This window comes from Eublepharis macularius, chromosome 12 (assembly GCF_028583425.1).
Source record: "Eublepharis macularius isolate TG4126 chromosome 12, MPM_Emac_v1.0, whole genome shotgun sequence".
Classification (NCBI taxonomy): domain Eukaryota; kingdom Metazoa; phylum Chordata; class Lepidosauria; order Squamata; family Eublepharidae; genus Eublepharis; species Eublepharis macularius.
The window spans coordinates 2,625,379-2,644,141 of record NC_072801.1 but is presented as its reverse complement, the minus strand read 5'-3'; the positions used below and the strand labels follow the sequence as shown (position 1 = coordinate 2,644,141).

The 18,763-nt window shown below is 53.8% G+C and overlaps 1 protein-coding gene across 3 annotated transcripts in view; it reads left to right on the top strand.

Annotated features, from left to right (window-relative positions):
* Positions 1-801: 801 nt before the first annotated feature.
* The window catches only part of NHERF2 (NHERF family PDZ scaffold protein 2), a 72,597-nt gene continuing 54,635 nt past the window's right edge, over positions 802-18,763 (top strand). For 2 of the 3 annotated variants that reach the window (XR_008597996.1, XM_054994658.1), the window contains exons 1-2: positions 809-1,194; positions 6,644-6,901. Coding sequence is in view for 2 of the 3 variants with exons in the window: in XM_054994658.1 (XP_054850633.1) it covers positions 961-1,194; positions 6,644-6,901 (492 nt within the window). In the remaining variant the exon portion in view is untranslated. Of the gene's footprint in view, positions 1,195-6,643; positions 6,902-18,763 lie in introns of all 3 variants that reach the window. The other variant, XM_054994659.1, reaches the window with a different exon arrangement.

Genomic DNA, 18,763 nt, shown 5'->3' with positions numbered 1-18,763 from the left:
TAAGGCGGGCAGCGGGTGCATCGGGGCAGAGAGCTGTCTGGGTGCGCCGAACCCCGGCGCCGATCCGAAGGAGCCGCGGCGCTTCTCCCTCGGCCGAGAGGAGGCCCCCAGCCCGCCCAGGGGCCAAGCCTGCCGCGGCGGTCAAGGCCGAGAGCCTCCCCGCAGGGCCAGCTTCCGCTCGCCGCAGCGCCGAAGGGCCCTTTCTTGCCCGGTCGACCCCCTCCCGCTCCAGTCGGACGCGGCAGCGCACGACGCTCTCGCGAGTCGGGCGAAGCCGGCTTCCCGGGGGTCCTTCCTGCAAGGGGCGGCGCGGCGGGAGAACGGGCGGGCGCGGCTGGGCCAGCGCTCGAGGCGAGGGGCCGCTTCGGAGCTGCGCTGGCTCTCAGCCCCGCGTGCCTCGCAGGCTGTCGGGGACGGGCGGGGGGCCCAGCAGGGCCAAGGCGGGGGGGGGGGCTCTGCTTGGGCGTCGGGGTGGCCTGGCGAGCGCGCCGGAGAGGCGCGCGGCAAGCGGGTTGGGGCACGGAGGAAGGGCCCTCTGCCGCCCCGCGGTGCGCCCCGCAGAGCAGCCGGCCGGGAAGGCTCTCCTGCCGAGCCCGAGGGCGCTCCGCTCCCCGCTGCTGCCGGGGCTCAGCCACTCGCGGCCGCCCTCTGGCGCCCCTCCTCTCCCCTCCCCTCCCCTCCCGCAGGCCGGGGCCAGAGCTGCGGGCCGCAGGCCGGCGTGGGAGGCGCAGCCGCAGCCTTCGGTGGCCCCGTCGGGCCGCGGGAGGCGGCGCTGCAGCTGCGGCAGGCGGAGCCGAGAGCGGGCGGGCCGAGCTCTCCCGCCGCCCGCCAGCAGTCCCGAGGCGCCCGTCCCGGCCGCTGGTCCGCAGCATGGCCCCGTTGCTCGGCGGCCGCGCCGTCGCCTGAGCCGCCTCCTCGCCCGGCCCGGCCCGGCCCGGCCCGGGCGCTCCGTCGGAGGCCATGGCCAAGGAGCAGGAGGCGGCGGCCGCCTCCCGGCGCCCCCAGCCGCGCCTGTGCGCCATGCAGAAGGGCGACAACGGCTACGGCTTCCACCTGCACGGCGAGAAGGGCAAGAGCGGGCAGTTCATCCGCAAAGTGGAGCCCGACTCGCCGGCCGAGGCGGCGGGGCTGCGCGCCGGGGACCGCGTCGTCGAAGTCAACGGCGTCAACGTGGAGAAGGAGACGCACCACCAGGTCCGGCGGGGCAGAGCGGGCGGCGGGGCGGGCGGGCGGCTGCGGCGGCCCCCTGAGGAGCGGAGGGACGGGGCCTCCCAGCTGCCCGCCCCGGAGGTGCTCTTTGGATGCCCCCGGGAGAACCTGGGCAGGGGATGCCCGGCTTGCGGCCTTGGTTCAGACGTTACGCGGGACAAACCCGAGAGGCTGCGCTGGGCAGGGAGCCGAAGGTCTTCGGGTGCCCGCCGCCCCTGCGCCCCCTCCCCTGCCCTCCCCCGAGCGCCTCCCCAAGGCCCAGATTCCCAGGGCTGCCCTCCTCTCTCCCCCTCGCCGGGGGTCTGTGGTCGCAGGGCCAGGCGCCTCGCCCCAGAGGTGGGTGCTCTGGAGGCAGAGGGGGCTCCCCGTTGGCTGCTGGCACTCCGAGGCCTCTTGGCCTGTGCAGTGCCTTCCAGCGCCCTCTGAGGCTGCCAGGCTGTGTGTTCAGCCAGGGCAAGGAGGCGGGCAGAAGTCCAGTGGGCCGCTGTGGTGCCCCCCCCCCACCCCCCCGTCTTAAGAAGGGCAGGAGACAGGGGAAGGGTGGTGGTAGGCACCGTGGTGGGGCTTGTTGTCTGGGTCCAGCTGGCTTACCCAAACCAGAACTGGAAAGATGTTTCTGGAATGATGAATAGCCCAGAGAGGGAATGTTCGATGAGGGGGAGCGTGAGCCGCGGGCAGCCTCTGGGCAAACTTCATTCTCCCTGCAGTTGGTTGCAAAAAAAGAAGAAAAAGTGCAGTGCCCAGTGGGAATTGGCAACAGGGCCCTGGGGAGGGGATTGTTGGGCCTTGGGGCTCAGCCCGCGGCCCCTGCTCCTTGTCTGAGTGCCTGAGCAGCAAACCTAGTGGGGGGCCAGTTCTTGGGATCGTCCAAAGGAGGTGATTTGCAGGGGCCTCGGAGCCAGCCTGCTGGAATGCTTATGTGCAGTCTGGAATTCACTGGAGTGCTGCATTTCTGACCAGTTGCAGAAACACCACACAATTCAGCAACCGGAGGGTGGCTCTCGCTCTCTCCCTCCCCCCCCCCTTAGGATTGAAAAGAGAACCTTGCTGAGGGGGTTCTGTTTGAAGGCCCAAAAGCCAGAGAGGAGGGGGATTCAGTCAGGTTTCCAGTGATCAGAGGTTGGAAGATAACCTCTTGTTCGTGCTCAGGATTTGCACAAGTCAATTTAAATTATGCAACACATGCAGATTTGTATGATGATGGACAGCTCACAAAATCCGGCTTTGTGTTTTGAGCAGCAACCCCCCCCCCCCACCTTCAATGGCAGCCTTCTGAGTCCATTCTCTTTTTTTTGTGATTTGGCCCCTGCTCTTTAACCAGTGGAATAAAACACAGTTTAGAGCAGAGAGTGTATTGGTTAGACATGGGGAGGGCAGCCTGCAGGGACCTGTTGTAATCACCTGCCTCGTCTTCTTCTTGTAATTAAAAGCATTTTAGATGAAGATGATGATAAATGGCTGGGAGGCTGACTTTGAAGCTTTCCAAGGGAGGGAAGCTATTGATGAGAACTGGTGGAGACTAGAGACGTTGTGTTGTGTGTTTGTGTATGTGTCTTGGAGTGGTGGTGAATGAGGATCTTCTCATTTTGTGAGGAAGGGGCAAGGGTTGTTTCCAGTGCTCCGCCAAACGCATTAGTGCCAGCTTGGCCTCCCTGGGTGGCATCTGCGGATCGCCTGGCTTGGTTTGGAACAGGCAGATCTGCAGAGCCTTGAACCGACTTTTGGATGCCTCCCTAGGAATAAGTCCCATTGGCTGTGCTTCTGAGTCGGTGTGTTGAGAGAGGGCTGGGCTGTGCAGGCGCTGTTGCAGCCCCCTCCCAAGGACAGCAGCCCCCAGCAGCTGGAGGCTCCGCGTCTTCTGCTCTCTCATTTCTCTCTCTCATGATGACTCCGGTAACCTGGCACAGCCCTACTCCTTACTGTCTCTCTGGCTGGCAGGTTTTCTTCCCATCCTTCTTCCAAGGAAGGCGACTTGCTCCTCCTCCATTTCCCCCCTCAAACAACCCTGTGAGGTAGGCAAAACTGAGACTGTGTGTGACAGGTCCAGTTTGCTGGGCAGAGTGGGGATTTGAACCCAGATCTCCTAGATCCTAGCCCAGTACTGACCACTGTATCACAATGGCCCTTTCCACGACTCTGTTTATTTCTTGGGGGGAGGCGAGTTGTGCTGCAAAACCCGTATTTCTCTAAAGTCTTGACTACAGTAACTGCATAGTTGAAATACTGCAGATGGGCTTGGAGAAACCTGAAAGGGGAGAAAGGAGCAGTTTTGGTTCTTCATCGGAAAATAGGGATTTGGGGGAGGGGGTGCTTATGCAGGTAGGAATTAAGGTCGTATTCCTCCCTGTTCCCTTGACAGAATATCTAAAAGCAGGCAACAGAGTCCCCCTTCCCCCACGTTTTCAATCATTTAGATTGGTGGAAGTTTGCAAAAAGCCTAATAGTCACCGATGGTAAGGAAGAATCATCTGCAGGCGACCAGATAAAGACACTCCTGTTGATTGGAAGAAAATGGTTGTTTTGTGTTTCTTTCTAAACATCAGTATGCCCTGAGTAGTGTGGGCTGGCTCCCTTAGGGGCTAGTAATATTGGGAAAAGCCAGTTACGGATGGTAATCCATAGTGTTTCTACGGTGCTCTTGAGAGTTCGAAGCATGTTGAAAGCCTCTCAGGTAGGCTGATATTAGTGACCCAGTCCTGCATGCTGGAAACGCAGCGCCTTCCCTCAGAAAAGTGAGTTCAGGACAGAAGCTTCATTTGAATCCGGGACCCATCCTGGTTCAAGGTCCAGCCTTTGAGCTTCCATAGAAGAGTTTCCTGTGGCCAGTGCAGAGCTTGGGGCAGAGGACTTTCAGAAGATTGGGGACTGCTTAGTCATTTCCTTTGTTTGCTTTGTGTGGCATTCTGGTGCTCCGGGCGATACACGACCCAAGAGAGGTCACTGAGGTGGAGACAGCCACAGAGAAGTGCCGCAGTCAGGTGGGCAAGAAGGGTCTGAAAACTCTGCAGCGATTGGGCCAAGAGTGCCCAGTGTGGGAGGGAAGCTTGAGATTTGTTGTGTCTTAAGTGGCATGCAGATCGTAAATAAAGGGATAGTAAAATTCAGGGCCAGCCTCTAAAATGGAAGCCTTGGTTCAAAGGGAACAAGTACTGGGGGGGGGGGCATAATTCTGTTTCCCATCATATCCTGGCCCAGGATGTTGGCCCCCAAATCCCCGTTCCCTGAGGTTGCCTCCCTCTGTTATTTCCTGTGATGTCCACAGCCTAGAACTCGACCCTCTCTCGGGTCTTTCCAATTCCTCCTCAAAATGCACGCCCCCCCCCAAGAAGACTTTTCCTTCACCCCTTCATTTCCCTCTCTGTCTGAAATGGAGCCTGCCACAGTGGAATGACGAGGTTTATTCATGTTTACCGCCACTTGCTGTGGCCCCTTCCTCATGGCTGAAATTTAGATCTTGACATGGGTCAGGGAACCTGTTGGAGTTTGCTTATGACATACAGTGCCTTTCACAATGAAGTGTCTGTATAAATTAGCAATATTAATTTTTAAAGAAAATTTATATGCCACTTCTCCAGATACCTGCTTAAAACAGCTGACAAAACAAAACAAGCCATTTTTTTTAAAAAAGCCATGAAAAACAAGCCATTAAAACCGGGCCGTAATAACAGTAATAAACCTGTGGAAATAATTGCTACAGGATGTTGAGGTGAATTTGTGAACTGTTCCAGATGTTTATGGATATTTGTCTTGTGGAACTCCCTGCCACAAGGTGTGGTAAAGTGCTACCGACTCTCTGTCAGATGCTGGTGAGCTGTCAGCAGGGGACAGCGGGTGTTTGCAGGGCCTGCTCGTGGGTTTCTCTGTGGTATTCGACTGGCCAGTGTCAGAAGCAAGGTGCCGCTCAGGATGGACCGATTGCTTTAAATGTGAGTGCAGAAGAACGGCGGCTTCTGGTGTCAGGGACAAAGGATACCTCCAGCCATCTTTGCAGCAGGCCTTGGAGGCTCCCTTTCGCAGACTCTTGGACCAGTCCAGCAAAGCATAAATAATAATAAATGTGTATCTGAAAGGGAACAGAAGGGCCTTCCTGGTGCATGAGCCGTTCCTCCTGCAGCGGGGCATGGGTGGCGGCCCCTGGGTGGGTGCCCTGGGTTTGTCAGCTTCTGAGCTGTATCAGGCAGGAGCAGCCTGGGCTACGGTCTATTAATTTTTAATGGGGCACTCATTCATGGAGGCCGGCTGCCTGACCTTGTCTTCAGGGAGATGAATGAAAAGGGAATCGGGTGGTGTGACGATCCTTTGTCATTTGCTACCTTGGGGATTGAACTCCCCCTCCCCCAAAAACAGGTAGAAAAAAGCCAAGGAACACCTTAGAATAGAATCACAGAGTTGGAAGGGAGCTTCAGGGTCATCTAGTCCAACCACCTGCACAATGCAGGGAATTCACAATTACACACACACACGCGCCCCCAGTGACCCCTGCTCCATGCCCAGAAGATGGCAGAAAACCTCCAGGATACTTAGTCAAACTGGCCTGGGGGAAATTGCTTCCTGACCCCAGAGTGGTGATTGGCATTACTCTGGGCGTGTAAGAAGGGGCCACGAGAACCCAGCGCCGATATGACCTTTCCTGCCCTCCTGACCAGGTCCACAGAATCAGCATGGCAGCCTAAATCAAAGTGGCTTGCTTTGTGCTCGGGATCGTTGCTGGGAGCAGCCACGGATTTGAAACCACCCCCATCAGGGCCCTGCTAAGACATTTTTGGTGCTGGGGGTGAAAATCCAAAAGGCGCTAGTACTTTGCCCCTGACCATCTGGCTTGGTCCAGGGGCGTGTAATCTTGGAAGGGGCAGTTCAGCACCTGGAATACTTGAGACCAACTCTGGCCTTTGCTTTCAGCCAGCCCCGCCCCCTGCTTCATACTACCCCCCCCCCCATGTTTGAAAGAGGACAGGCAAAGAATTTGAAATGGTCCCAGCAACCAAGGAAGCAGGGCAGAAAAATAACACAGTGGGGTTAAAGCAAGGCTAGGCATGAGGTTGTGGCTCTTCTGCTCTGGCCCTTTTCAGCCCTGCTGGCCAGAGGAAGCCAACCCTTTTGCTGGCTTGGGGTTTCTGTGCATGCAGTGGGTGTGTGCAGAAGTTGGACCCAGTGCCTCTACAGGCCACGAAAGTTTATGCCGCAGATCACTTGCTGGTGCTGCTGTGATGCTTTTTACCATCTTTATTGTTTTGATAACAACCCTGCGAGGTAGATCCACAACACCTTTGACTGAGAAGAGATTACTTAAGGGGGATCCAGCCACACCTGTGCTTCGTACCGCACCTGGCGCTCTGTTGGCCTGCAGTAGCTCTTTTGCTGTTAGCATTTGGTTCTCTCCCGAGTGACTTTTCCATCCTCTTTGCCCTTCACCCTCCTCTGTACCTTGTGCCAGGTGGTCCAGCGTATCAAAGCTGTCGAAGCCGAGACCCGCTTGCTCGTGGTGGACAAAGAGACGGATGAATACCTGCGGAACCTCCGGCTGACATGCACCGAGGAGATGGTGCACCCTGGCACCCTGGCAAACCCAGACACGTCTCCAGTCAAAATGCCCACCAGTGACAACGGAGACGTTTGGAAGCCCCAGGCGGAGCTGAGCTGCCGGAATCTCAAGAGGCACAAGCACAGCCTGAGTTCGGAGAGTGGGAAGAAGGTAAGGCTGCCTGGCGCGCTTGCGGGCACTTCTCCAGATGGTGGTTCCAGTGTTGTGCTCTTTCTGGGACTTGGTTGAGCTGCTGTGGTCTTCCCTGGCCTGTGCAAGGCCGGTCCGCTCACTCTCGCTCTTCTTAAGCGGCATGCCTCCAATTGGGCCATGGCTAAAAATGTTGCTTTTGCGTGTGGCCGAACGGGATGTTTGTGTGGACGGGCTGCACCCAGTTGAGGAGGTTCAGTGCTGGGCAGAGCAATAACTAGGCTGGCTGTGGAGCGAAGGGAACTGGGGGGCTGGAGGTTTCGATAGACCACTAGTTGTGGAGACAAGAGGAAAGCATCTTGCTTGGCACAGTCTGTTCTGCCAAGGGAGTCGATAGTCCAGCATTGACGGGAGAGGGAAGCTGGTTCATAGCGTGGCCCTGGCTTGCCGCGGAGCAGATGTGCTCGGGGTGCTCTTTAAAGGTCATGCAAACACACACACACACACACACACTCCCTCCCCCTCTAGACAAAAGGGTGGGTGCAATATCCCAGAGTTAACTGGATGCGGTTGGCTTCGCAGCAACGCCTCAAAGGATGCTTGTTTGTTTCCCTGCTTCTGCCTTGGAGCCACCACCTGTCTACTCAGCTCCTCCTGGCTGGGCAGGCGGAGGGCGTCGCTCCTTGTCAGACCAAAACCGGCTTGCCTGTTGTGGTTTCCGTGCAGGGAATCTCGGGAGTTGTCGCCCCAGCAGGATCTTTTTGCAAGGTATTCTTTGAACCCACTTAGAGATTCCTTAGCAAGAACTGAAGAGGAAGGGCTCTCGAACTAGGTTCAAGTTGGTAGTCCAGAGGAGCCCTTCAAAATGGACGGCCTTGGCGCAGAAATCAACACCCTCTTGATCACACCCAGGGAGAGTGAGGCTGAGGGCCGCCGCCGCCTTATTTGCAAAGCTGCTTTATTTTCATTCGAAGACAAGGCAGAGGGTTACGTGAGAACAGAACCTTTTAATGGGAAACATCCTGAATTATGGGCCGTTCAAGTTCTGCTCGATATCACCAGGGCCTTAGAATGCCAGCATATCTCATCCACTCCTTCACAGATGCATTTCCGCTCTGGCGTGGGCCTGCTGCTGCTCGGAGCCCGGGACTGAAAACAGCCCCAGAGTGTCACTGGCAGGTCAGGTTTAGGAAGCTTAAATTACAGTGTTTGGAAACGCTTTATTGAAGAGGGGACAGGATTTTCAGTTCCCAGCACTAATTAGCCCAATTGTGATCTTTGCAAAAAAGAGGGGGGGGGGAGGGTTGGATGACCTCTGGTGCGTTCACAAAGTGACGGGTGGAAAGAGCAGGACGGTGGCTGGGGTGTGTGCCTTGGAGCCAAGGGCTGCGGTTAGTGCCGCATGTGCTTTAAAAACGGCCTGCAGTTGTGCACCGGCAGAAGCTCATTTCAGCAGCCTGCATAAGTCATGCAAATGAAGGGTATTTGCATGGCATTTTCCTTATTTCTGGGTTGCCTAGTCCTGGAGGAGGGCCAAAGGAAGCCCCGCCCTGACCTGTGGAAGCTCTTCTCTGCCTCCCTTTGGCATTTGAGAGTTCGCTAGGCGATACCCGTGTGCTTTCAAGCTTCCCTTCCCAGTCTTGAGGGCTGGAAATGTGTTCTTTTTTTAAAAAGAAGTCTCCAAATGCTAAAGACGGGCCACGTTCTGCAGAGATTTTGCTCTGGGGTAGAGCATCTGCTTTGTAAGCAGGAGGTCCTGGGTTCAATCTCTGTCATCTCAGTGGCTGAGAAACGTCCAGCAATAACGCAGACCCCGGAGAGCTGATGCCAGTTGGGGGGCTGGGGCGCATTGACTTGGCGGGAGGCAGCTTCACGTGTTCACATGTTCTTGATCTGCCAGAGGCTGGCTAGATCTAAAGCATCAGCGACAAATGAGTAACGCGCCCTGTTCCTTCTGCTTCCATGCAGGGCTCTGTGCAGGATCGAAGCACGCTCTGGAGCGCCTTGCCCATGATCTCGGGGCGCCTTTCTCGTTGCCCCCCACCCCACCCCCATCCTTCATCTTCTTGCTTGGGAACTCTTTAGACTGCCTGGTTTGTTTTTTACTTGGGGAGTTGGCAGGAAGCCCCTCCTGAGAAGGAAGGTATCCACCCCACAGTCGAAATTTCCTCTGTGGCGGTATTTTTAGTGAAACACAAAGCAAGTGGAAGTGAAGGGGAGGTGGGAAGAAGATTAGGATCAGGAAGGGCTGGGCTGGGCTCACTTTTGTTCCCAGGACACCAAGTGCCTTGGGTCTCTGGGCCAGAGAAACCTCAGGCTCCCGGGAGGACAATGGTCGAGTGCTTGGACCTCAGTTGGGAATGTTTCAGGGACATTTCTGGCAGTAAAGTTCATGTCTTTGGAACGAAAAAACAAAACAAAGCATTTATATCATGTTGCTAGACCTTTCGTTGTCTCTGTGGAGGGGGCCAAGGTATCGCCCTCCCCAAAGGTTTATCTTAATGCCGTTCCTTTATTAAATATAATTATTTAGGCAATCTTGAGTAAGCGCTTCGTGAGGAAGTGGGTAGGGGCTTGCAAGGACAAAACTCTCTCTTGAGCTCCCGTTCCATGTATCCCCTCCCCAGGGTACAGCATTTTCTCCCAAATGTCCTGTCCGGTTCTAACCCCTTTCTTAAGGGAATCAATTGATAAGCTAGAGACTTGAACTATTCCACTGCTCTGTACCAATACCAGGTAGCACTAAACCAGTAATCTAGTTTAAAAAAATGTTGCACTCTGCTGGAATAACAAGGCTCAGAAAAGTTTATGGAAGTAACTCAGTCGCTGGGGTGATCCCTACAGCAGATGAAGTGAACAAAGGAAGCACCTCTGAGAACGTGCAGAGTGCCTTTCTAATTCTATCAAATCGCTACCAGCAGCCCTGGCTTCTCTGTGGGGGTTGGGAGCCACGGCTCCATATTGCTCTTATATTTTAGCAGTTGTGATAGGTGAGGAGCCAGAGTCCGCTCAGCCCCCTAGCCTGTGTTCCACACGGGGCCTCAGCTTTGGCGCATGTGAAGCAATAACGAAGAGGGTGACTCTGAGGATGTGTGGAGTGTCTTGTCCTCATCACTGAGTAACTGTGGCCTTTTCCCGTGCGCTTGGGATTATAGGAGAGGGCAGTCAAACTAGAAATCTGGAATGCCCGTGCTTTTCTTTTGTATAAAGAGAATGACGAAGACTCTTGGCCTGGTATTTTACTTATTTTATGTTTTCTCACTGAGACTCAGTGTGAGTCGGTACAGTCAGTTCACTGTCCGTCTTCTGTGCAGCCCCACATGGGACTGCGCCTGCGCAGGCCTGCCGACCGGATTTTTCTTTCTAGCAAACGTCCACTAGGGGGCGCACGTCCTTCCCAATGTGCATGCGCGGCCGTTTCCCGCCCGAGCGACATTGGGCGACGTCGCCCCCTTTCCCCTCAGTTTCTTCTTTGCCGCCGACCGGTAAAGATCTAGCTGTCCGCTTTGTGAGGAAACTTTTCCTGTGAGGATCCTACGAAGATGTCTGAGAAGTCGCTGTTCAAGCGCTGCTCCAACTGCTCCACTAAGATGACCAGGACGGACGGTCACGCCGTTTGCCTCGAGTGTCTCGGCGAGGGACACATCGTCGGGAAGTGTGAGCACTGCCAACGGTTCACCCCGAAGGCCAGGGCTGAGAGGGCTAATAGGCTGAACGCCTTACTGTGGAGACGGGCGATGCGGGTTTCGGGGGCTCCCGTTACCCCGGAGGGACCGCCACCGGCTGGTGGGACGGGTGACACCCCCCCTGAGAAGGGGTCCCAGAAGACCGCGTCCGCTTCGCGTTCCCGCTCCCCGGATCGTCGCCAAGCCCGGCAGTTAACCCCGGATCCGAAGGGGACTGCGAGTTCCGCGTCGGGTCGCAAGCCCGTGGCACCAACGTCGGATCCGACTCGGAAACGTCACCGTTCCAGGTCCCCGTCGAGGTCGGAACCGACCTTCACGTCGACTCCGAAGGTGCCGAGAGCGTCATCGGAACCGAACATCCCGGCTGGGTCGGTTCCCAAACCATCGGATCCGCCATCGGCTTCGACTCCATCGGTTCCGAAGCCTGCTGAGTCGGCGCGCACCGACCTCGCTCCGAAGGCGGGCGCTCGATCGGATCCGAAGACTTCGGATTCGATTGGCAGGGACCGAAGCTCGGATCCGGCTTCGGCTGACAAGGGCGGTAAAAAGTCCAAGAAAAAGTCGAAGCACAGTCAATCGGCTTCGGTCCAAACGGATGAGGTCCTCTGGGAGAGGCCTTTGACTCCGTCGCCGCACCTGTCGCCTCCGCTGCACCACTCGTCTGATGATGATGGTGATCTGCCCGACGCGCCACCTCCGGCCCAGCAGTGGCATGCGGATGATTATGCGGACCGTGTGGACCGGCGTTACCACCTGCCGCGGGCCGCATTTGACAGAGAGGGTTCCCTGTATGCCAGCTCTCCATCATTTGGCAGGGAGTATTGGGGTGACACTCGAAGTGAGTTCTCCCACTATGGTTCTCCCAGACACGGTTCACCTTACTATCCTGCTGAACCCTACCAGGGCCCGAGTCCCAGTCCTCCATCTGACCCATCTCCAGATGACGTCATCATTGGGACCGGTCGTGTGTCACCATCTGAGGACTACCGGCTCTACTCTGAGCAGATGGTCAGGATGGCCCGTTCTCTTGACATCGAGATATCGGCCGTAGATCCTAAGCCAAAGGACAAAATTCTTCAATATGTCCAGTCCGGGAACCCTCCAACTATTGCCTTCCCATTCACTGAAGGCTTGGTGGAGATCATCCACGACATCTGTGAGAAGCCGGCCTCTGTGTACGCGACGTCCCGCAAGCTGGAGGCTCTATACAAGACACGGGATGATGTTTGTGCATACCTCTTTGCACACCCGCCTCCTTCTTCCCTCATTACGGAAGAAATGCAGACCCGCCAGCGCCAGGGGTCCTATGCGGTGCCCATTGACAAGGAGAGCAGGAAGTTGGATTCTTTGGGCAAGAAGCTATACTCTTCTGCTGCCCTCACGCTGAAAATCTCCAACTATTCAGCCATCATGGGGGCGTATCAGATATTCCTTTGGAACCGCATGGCGGCCTTCCTGGAGAAACTCCCAGCAGACCAGAGAGTGTTGGCGAAGGTGATCCTCGATGAGGCCCTGAGGCTTTCCCGGCAACAAATAAATGCGGGCCGTGACACAGTTGACACCTCTGCGAGGGCACTGGCTTCTTCCATCATCCTGCGCCGGCACTCGTGGCTCCGCACAACTGCGTTGCCAGTGGAGACACGCAATAAGGTGGAGAACCTGCCATTTGAGGGGCAATCCCTGTTTTCTACCAAAACAGATGACTACCTGTCGCAGAAGCGCAAGGATCGTATTACAGCCAGGTCCTATGGTATTCTTCCGGCCAGACCACCCACCGAGAATCGTGGCCAGTATCGCCCTGCCCAGGGTTATCGTGGACGACAGCACCGGTACCAGCCGTATCCACGCTATGGTTCCTACCGGCCATTCCAACCACCAGGCTCTTACCAGCGCCGGAAGCCTACCTACCGTCCTCGTCGCGGCCCTCATGCCTCCGATGCCAAAGAGTCAGCTACGCAACCAAAGCAGTTCTGACTAGAGCTCGAACAGTCTGTCGTGTTTGGGAACAGATTGGCTCAGTTTGCCTCTGCATGGGCGGAGATTACGTCCGATAGTTGGGTTCTTAAAATCGTTACAGTTGGATATAAAATTCAGTTTGATGTTTACCCAGTGTTGTCTCTTCTTGACCATTCAATACAATCCTCTTCTCATAACTTACAGGCTGAGGTTGTAGCACTGCTAGAGAAAGGGGCTGTGCGGGAGGTGCTCCCTCAGGACCCCCCCTTAGGTTTTTATTCCAGGATGTTCTTGGTAGACAAGAAAGATGGAGGGGTGCGACCCATCTTGGACCTACGAGAACTGAATAAATTCGTTCTCGTCAAGAGGTTCAGGATGCTTACCTTGAACACGGTCCTCCAGTTAATGCCCGAGGACATGTGGTTCGCTGTCCTGGACCTCAAGGATGCATATTTTCATATTGCCATCCATCCTGATCATTGGAAGTACCTTAGGTTTCTATGTAACAATAAGGCCTACCATTACCAAGTGCTTCCCTTTGGTCTCTCAACAGCCCCACGAGTTTTTTCTAAGTGTATGGCTGTGGTAGTGGCTTATTTGAGGGAACGGGGTTGTACCATCTATCCCTACCTTGACGATTGGCTTCTAGCAGCTCCCTCTGCTGATGCACTCATGGCCCAGATTAGTACAGTGATGCTCACCTGCTCCCGGTTAGGGCTTTTGGTCAATTTGCAAAAGTCTAACCTTACCCCATCCAGAAGAATACTGTTTATCGGTATGGAACTGGACGGTGGCGTAAATAGAGGTTTTCTCCCCAGGGAGCGTGCTTTAAAGATTGGCAGGATGGTGAACCTTTTTTCTAAGTGCAGGTTCCAATCCGTAACAGCGATCCAGAGGCTACTGGGCTACATGGCCTCTTCTACAGCTGTCACCCCTATGGCCAGGTTGCACATGCGACCTCTCCAGCTGTGGTTCCTATCGGTTCATGATTTTGAGCACGATTCCCAGAATAAACAGTATTCCATCCCCAGAGGGATTATCCGGGCCTTACGATGGTGGCTCGATGAGACTAACCTCCTTGGGGGTGTTGCGTTTGGGTCCATCCAAACCGAGATCACAATCTCCACTGATGCCTCCACGGTAGGATGGGGAGCCCAGTGTGGTGCCCTGAGGGCACATGGGGTTTGGTCAGAGCAGGAAAGGGAAGATCATATTAACCTGCTAGAATTGAGAGCGGTCCGTTATGCCCTTATCGCTTTCGCAGACACGCTGCAGCAGAAAGCAGTTCAGGTGCTCACAGACAACTGCACCACGATGTTTTACCTGAACAAGCAAGGGGGCACTACATCCAAGGCCCTCTGCGACGAGGCCGTTCGGATCTGGAACTGGGCCGTGGACAGAGGCGTGTTCATTCAGGCGGTCCATATTCCTGGCACCACCAATGTCATCGCGGACACGCTGAGTCGGATGCGATTCGACAGCTACGAATGGACCGTAGCAGACAGATACCTGAACGCCATCTTTTTGGACTGGGGGTTCCCAGACGTAGATCTCTTTGCGGTAGAGGCCAACAAGAAGGCCCCACAATTCTGCTCCAGGGGAGGGCTAGGTCGCCGCTCCCTGGGGGACGCTTTCCAGATACGCTGGACAGGGCACCTGTTTTATGCCTTCCCTCCGTTCCCACTGCTGTCTCGGGTTGTCAGCAAAATCCAGAGGGATGGGCCGCACTTAATTCTAGTGGCCCCCTTCTGGCCCAGACAAGCGTGGTTCCAACATGTCATGCAGCTTTCACAGGGGTCATATTATCGGTTCACTCTGAACCCGGACCTTCTGTCCGACAAGGGGGTTTGGTATCACGACCTACCCAAACTCAACCTCACTGCTTGGCACATTCGGGGACGGAGGGGATGTCTGACAGGGTAGCTGAAATTTTACTGAATGCCCGTAGGGACACCACTCGCAGGTCGTACGCAGCTAAATGGAAGCGATTTGAGGCCTGGGCTGCGGCCAACGCAGTTAATGTTTGGGATTGCCAGTTGTCTTCTGTGTTTGAGTTCCTCCTGTCCCTAAAGGATGGGGGACTCTCTAATTCCTCTATTAAAGTATATTTGGCTGCCATTTCAGCCTTTCACCCTAAAATAGATGGGAAGACGGTGTTCTCCCACAGTTTGTCAAAGTCTTTTTTGAAAGGGTTGTACAATATGTTTCCACAGGTCAAGGAAATTGTTCCCCAGTGGTCACTACAAATAGTATTGGCGGGGCTTATGAAATCACCTTTTGAACCACTGGCCACCTGTGATTTGAAATGGTTATTCTGTAAGGTGGCCTTTTTGATAGCCATTACGTCTGCCCGTAGGGTTAGCGAGCTGGCTGCACTGAGGTGGGACCCTCCCTTTTTGAAGGTCCATCAGAATAAGGTGGTGCTGAGACCTGACCTTCGTTTTAGACCCAAAGTGTCCACTCAGTTTCACACCTCACAGGACATTGTCCTACCGATCTTTTTTCCTGACCCTTCTGATAACTCTGAAAGAGCCTTACATTCTCTGGATGTGAGAAGGGCTATTCTATTTTACCTCCAACGTACATCACAGTTTAGGAGTGCCAAACAACTGTTTGTGTGCTATTATGGGTCCAGGAAGGGAAAGGCTGCTACAGCCCAGTCAATTTCTCGCTGGGTCACTCAGGCTATTAGGGCCTGCTATTCGCATGCTAGGTTACCTTGCCCTTTGGAAGTAAAAGCTCATTCCACCAGAGCGCAAGCTGCCTCTGCGGCCTTCCTTAGGGGCGTGCCCTTGCATGACATCTGCAGGGCTGCGACGTGGTCGTCTTCTGACACGTTCGCTAAACATTACGCACTAGATGTGTGGGAAAGGAAAGAGGCTGCTGTTGGTCAAGCAGTGCTTCAGTCTCTTTTTCGGTGAGAACACATGCCCGCCTCCTGGGTAAGTGGCTTGTGAGTCTCCCATGTGGGGCTGCACAGAAGACGGACAGTGAAAACAGAGTTGCGCTTACCGTAACTGCTGTTCATTGACGTCTTCTGTGCAGACACACAACCCTCCCTCCTACCCCGCTGTGTTCTTCCAGATGATGTGAAGGCATTCGGCGGCAAAGGAGAAACTGAGGGGAAAGGGGGCGACGTCGCCCAATGTCGCTCGGGCGGGAAACGGCCGCGCATGCGCATTGGGAAGGACGTGCGCCCCCTAGTGGACGTTTGCTAGAAAGAAAAATCCGGTCGGCAGGCCTGCGCAGGCGCAGTCCCATGTGTGTCTGCACAGAAGACGTCAATGAACAGCAGTTACGGTAAGCGCAACTCTGTTTTTCAAGGACATTTCAATAAACAATGTAATAGGGTCTATACATGCAAATTTGCAAAGATTTAAAACCAGGAGAAATCCAATACATAACTGAAGAAATGCTGAAACAGAGCATAAGCAGTTCTAAGACTGACACATTAAACAACATAGAACTATTCGGCAGAATCAAACCCAAAGCAACAGATAGCCCAGTAGCACATAGTAGTAAGTCCCTGTCCCTCTACTGATGCATCCCTCTGAGACCACTTAGTTACAGTATAGCCCTCCTATCTGAGTATAAAAGCCTTCTTGACTAATTCAGTTTTGCATCGTTTGAGGAAAGCCAGGAGAGGGGGAGCTTTCCTGATCTCTTCAGGTAGACTGTTCCATAATGTGGGGGCCACCACAGAGAATGCAGATGTTGATTTTGCCCATGTGCAAGGTGGCACCTGCAGAAGGCCCTGTTCAGATGAGAGAGGCTACCGTGGAGGGCATAGGAAGAGACACGATTGTGTACATATGCTGGACCAGGCCATGGAAAGTTTTGTATGTGATAGTCAGTACCTTGAATTGAGCCTGATAACTGATAGGTAGCTAGTGGAGTGACTGTGGAATGGGAGTAATATTCAGCCTTCTTCTGTCTCCTAATAATAACTGAGCTGCTGCATTCTGCACTAACTGGAGTATCCGAGTTAGCTTAGAGGGAAGACCTATGTACAATGTATTACAGTAGTCAAGTTACCATGTTACCATGGATCCAGGTGGCCAGATTGACTGTGTCAAGGGAGGAGATGAGCTTCGAAGCTAGACTGAGTTTGTGGAGAGCGTTGTTTGCAGTTGCCTCAACTTGCTTTTCTAGCAGTAGTGCTGGATCCAGTATAATCCCTGGGCTCTTAACTGAGTCTGCAACATCAAAAGTGGGGAGTACAATATCCTTCAAGATTTCTGCCTTCTCAGTGAGAATCACTTCCATCTTGTCTGGGTTCAGTTTCAATTTGTTTGCTTCTAGCCATTTGTCCACAATTGTCAGGCAGTGACCCAAGATCTTTACTGCATCCTACAGTGATTTGGATAGTAAGATATAGAGCTGGGTGTCAACTGCATATTGATGGCAACCAATTCCATAGCTATGAATGAGTTCTCCTAAAGGCTTTACATAGAGACTGAACAACATGGGGGTGGGGTAAGGTTGCACCCAGTGCAACCTGCAAGAGAGCAGAGTGGTTTCCTTTCTGCATCTTCATCAGTGCGTTTTAGATCTTTTTGTTTCCCAGAATCAGGGACTTTCTGGACTTGGCTGGCTGCTGACTCCTCCCCAGTGTAAGCAGCTGTGTTTGTGTACTTTTGCTCACAGTTGTGGAGTTGAAGGGGATTGTTTATCCTGGAATTGGGGGTGGGGGTGGGGGAGACAGTCAAGGATGGAATGAATCTGTGAGTGGTGCTGTGTTTCTTGTCTCTGCTTGCCCAGGAGTTGAGTACTTGCAGAGGTCTTATTCAGTGATCTGAGGGTAGATGGCTTAGCTGATGAATTTTTCAGAATCCATCTATATATCCATTTCATTTTTATCCTGCCCTTCTTCCAAGGATTTTTCCAAGACTCTTCAATTTGCACAAAGAGAAAGTGAAAATGACACGGGATTTTCCCAGTTGAAATGGTGGGGGTTGTGAAATTTGGGTGCCTCCCTAGTTTATGCCCCTTGGAAAACAGCCACTGGAGGGGGGATTGGGGTTGGAGAAGGAAGACGGCACCAGTTACCTGGATGGCAAGTAGAGATTCCGTCTTTGTTGAGCAGGGGTAACTTATTGCTGTTCTATGGGCCCAAAGATGAGTGTGTCCAGGGTGCGGTCTGGAGGCTGTCACAGTGAGTCACATGCTCCAAGTACTTGAAGGGCTGCAATACAGAGGATGGCGCGGAGTTGTTTTCCACTGCCCAGAATGTCGGACCAGAACCAACGGGTTGAAATTAAATCAAAAGAGTTTTCAGCTAAACATTAGGAAGAACTTCCTGACAGTTAGAGAGGTCCCTCAGTGGAACAGGCTTCCTCGGGAGGTGGTGGGCTCTCCTTCTTTGGAGGTTTTTAAGCAGAGGCTAGATGGCCATCTGACAGCAATGCTGATTCTGTGAGCCTGGGCATGTCATGAGAGGGAGGGCAGAATGGGCTACATCAGTGCTTAGTTCTCGTGGTGGCCCCTTCTTACGTGCCTAGGGTAATGCCGATTGCCACCTTGGAGTCAGGTAGCAATTTTCCCCAGGCCAGTTTGGCTAGAGATCCTAATGGTATTTTGCCATCTTCTAGGCATGGAGCAGGGGTCACTGGGAGCGTGGAGGGGGGAGGTAGTTGTGAATTTCATGCACTGTGCAGGGGGTTGGACTAGATGGCCCTATAGGTCCCTTCCAGCTCTATGATTCTATGATACTTTTGGCGGAAGCTGCATTTTGCTGTCCCCAGCCAAATGGTGGAAGTGACTGTAAGGTTGTGTGACACGGGGATCTGTTTCATTAATTGTATTCAGACCCTGTTTTTCCTTCTGAAAATCAGACTACACTTTAAGAACTCCTAGATGCATCGAAAATGAAAACAGCAACTATTCAAACACATGCACACACACACCCTCGAAAGAATACCATGACCAGTACATTCATTTCATAAATAAAGATGCTGAGAGCACTCTATCTGGTTAATAATACTTAATGAGTGCTCTTGAGTGCCCAAAGCTTTGCACACATGTTTTACTGAAATCCTTGCCACAAGCCTGTGTGGCAGCCGGGATTGGGACCAGAGAGGGGTTTGTGGCAGGTTTGAAACAAGTTGTCACTTACTATATGTGAATGATCTGAAGAGAGAACTTGGCCTCCACTGGATAAAATCTTCCCTGTCTGTCTCCTGGCAGTCTTTTTTTTGCCCAAGGCTTATGTTTGTTTGCAAGCCTCTGTTAGTGAAATTGA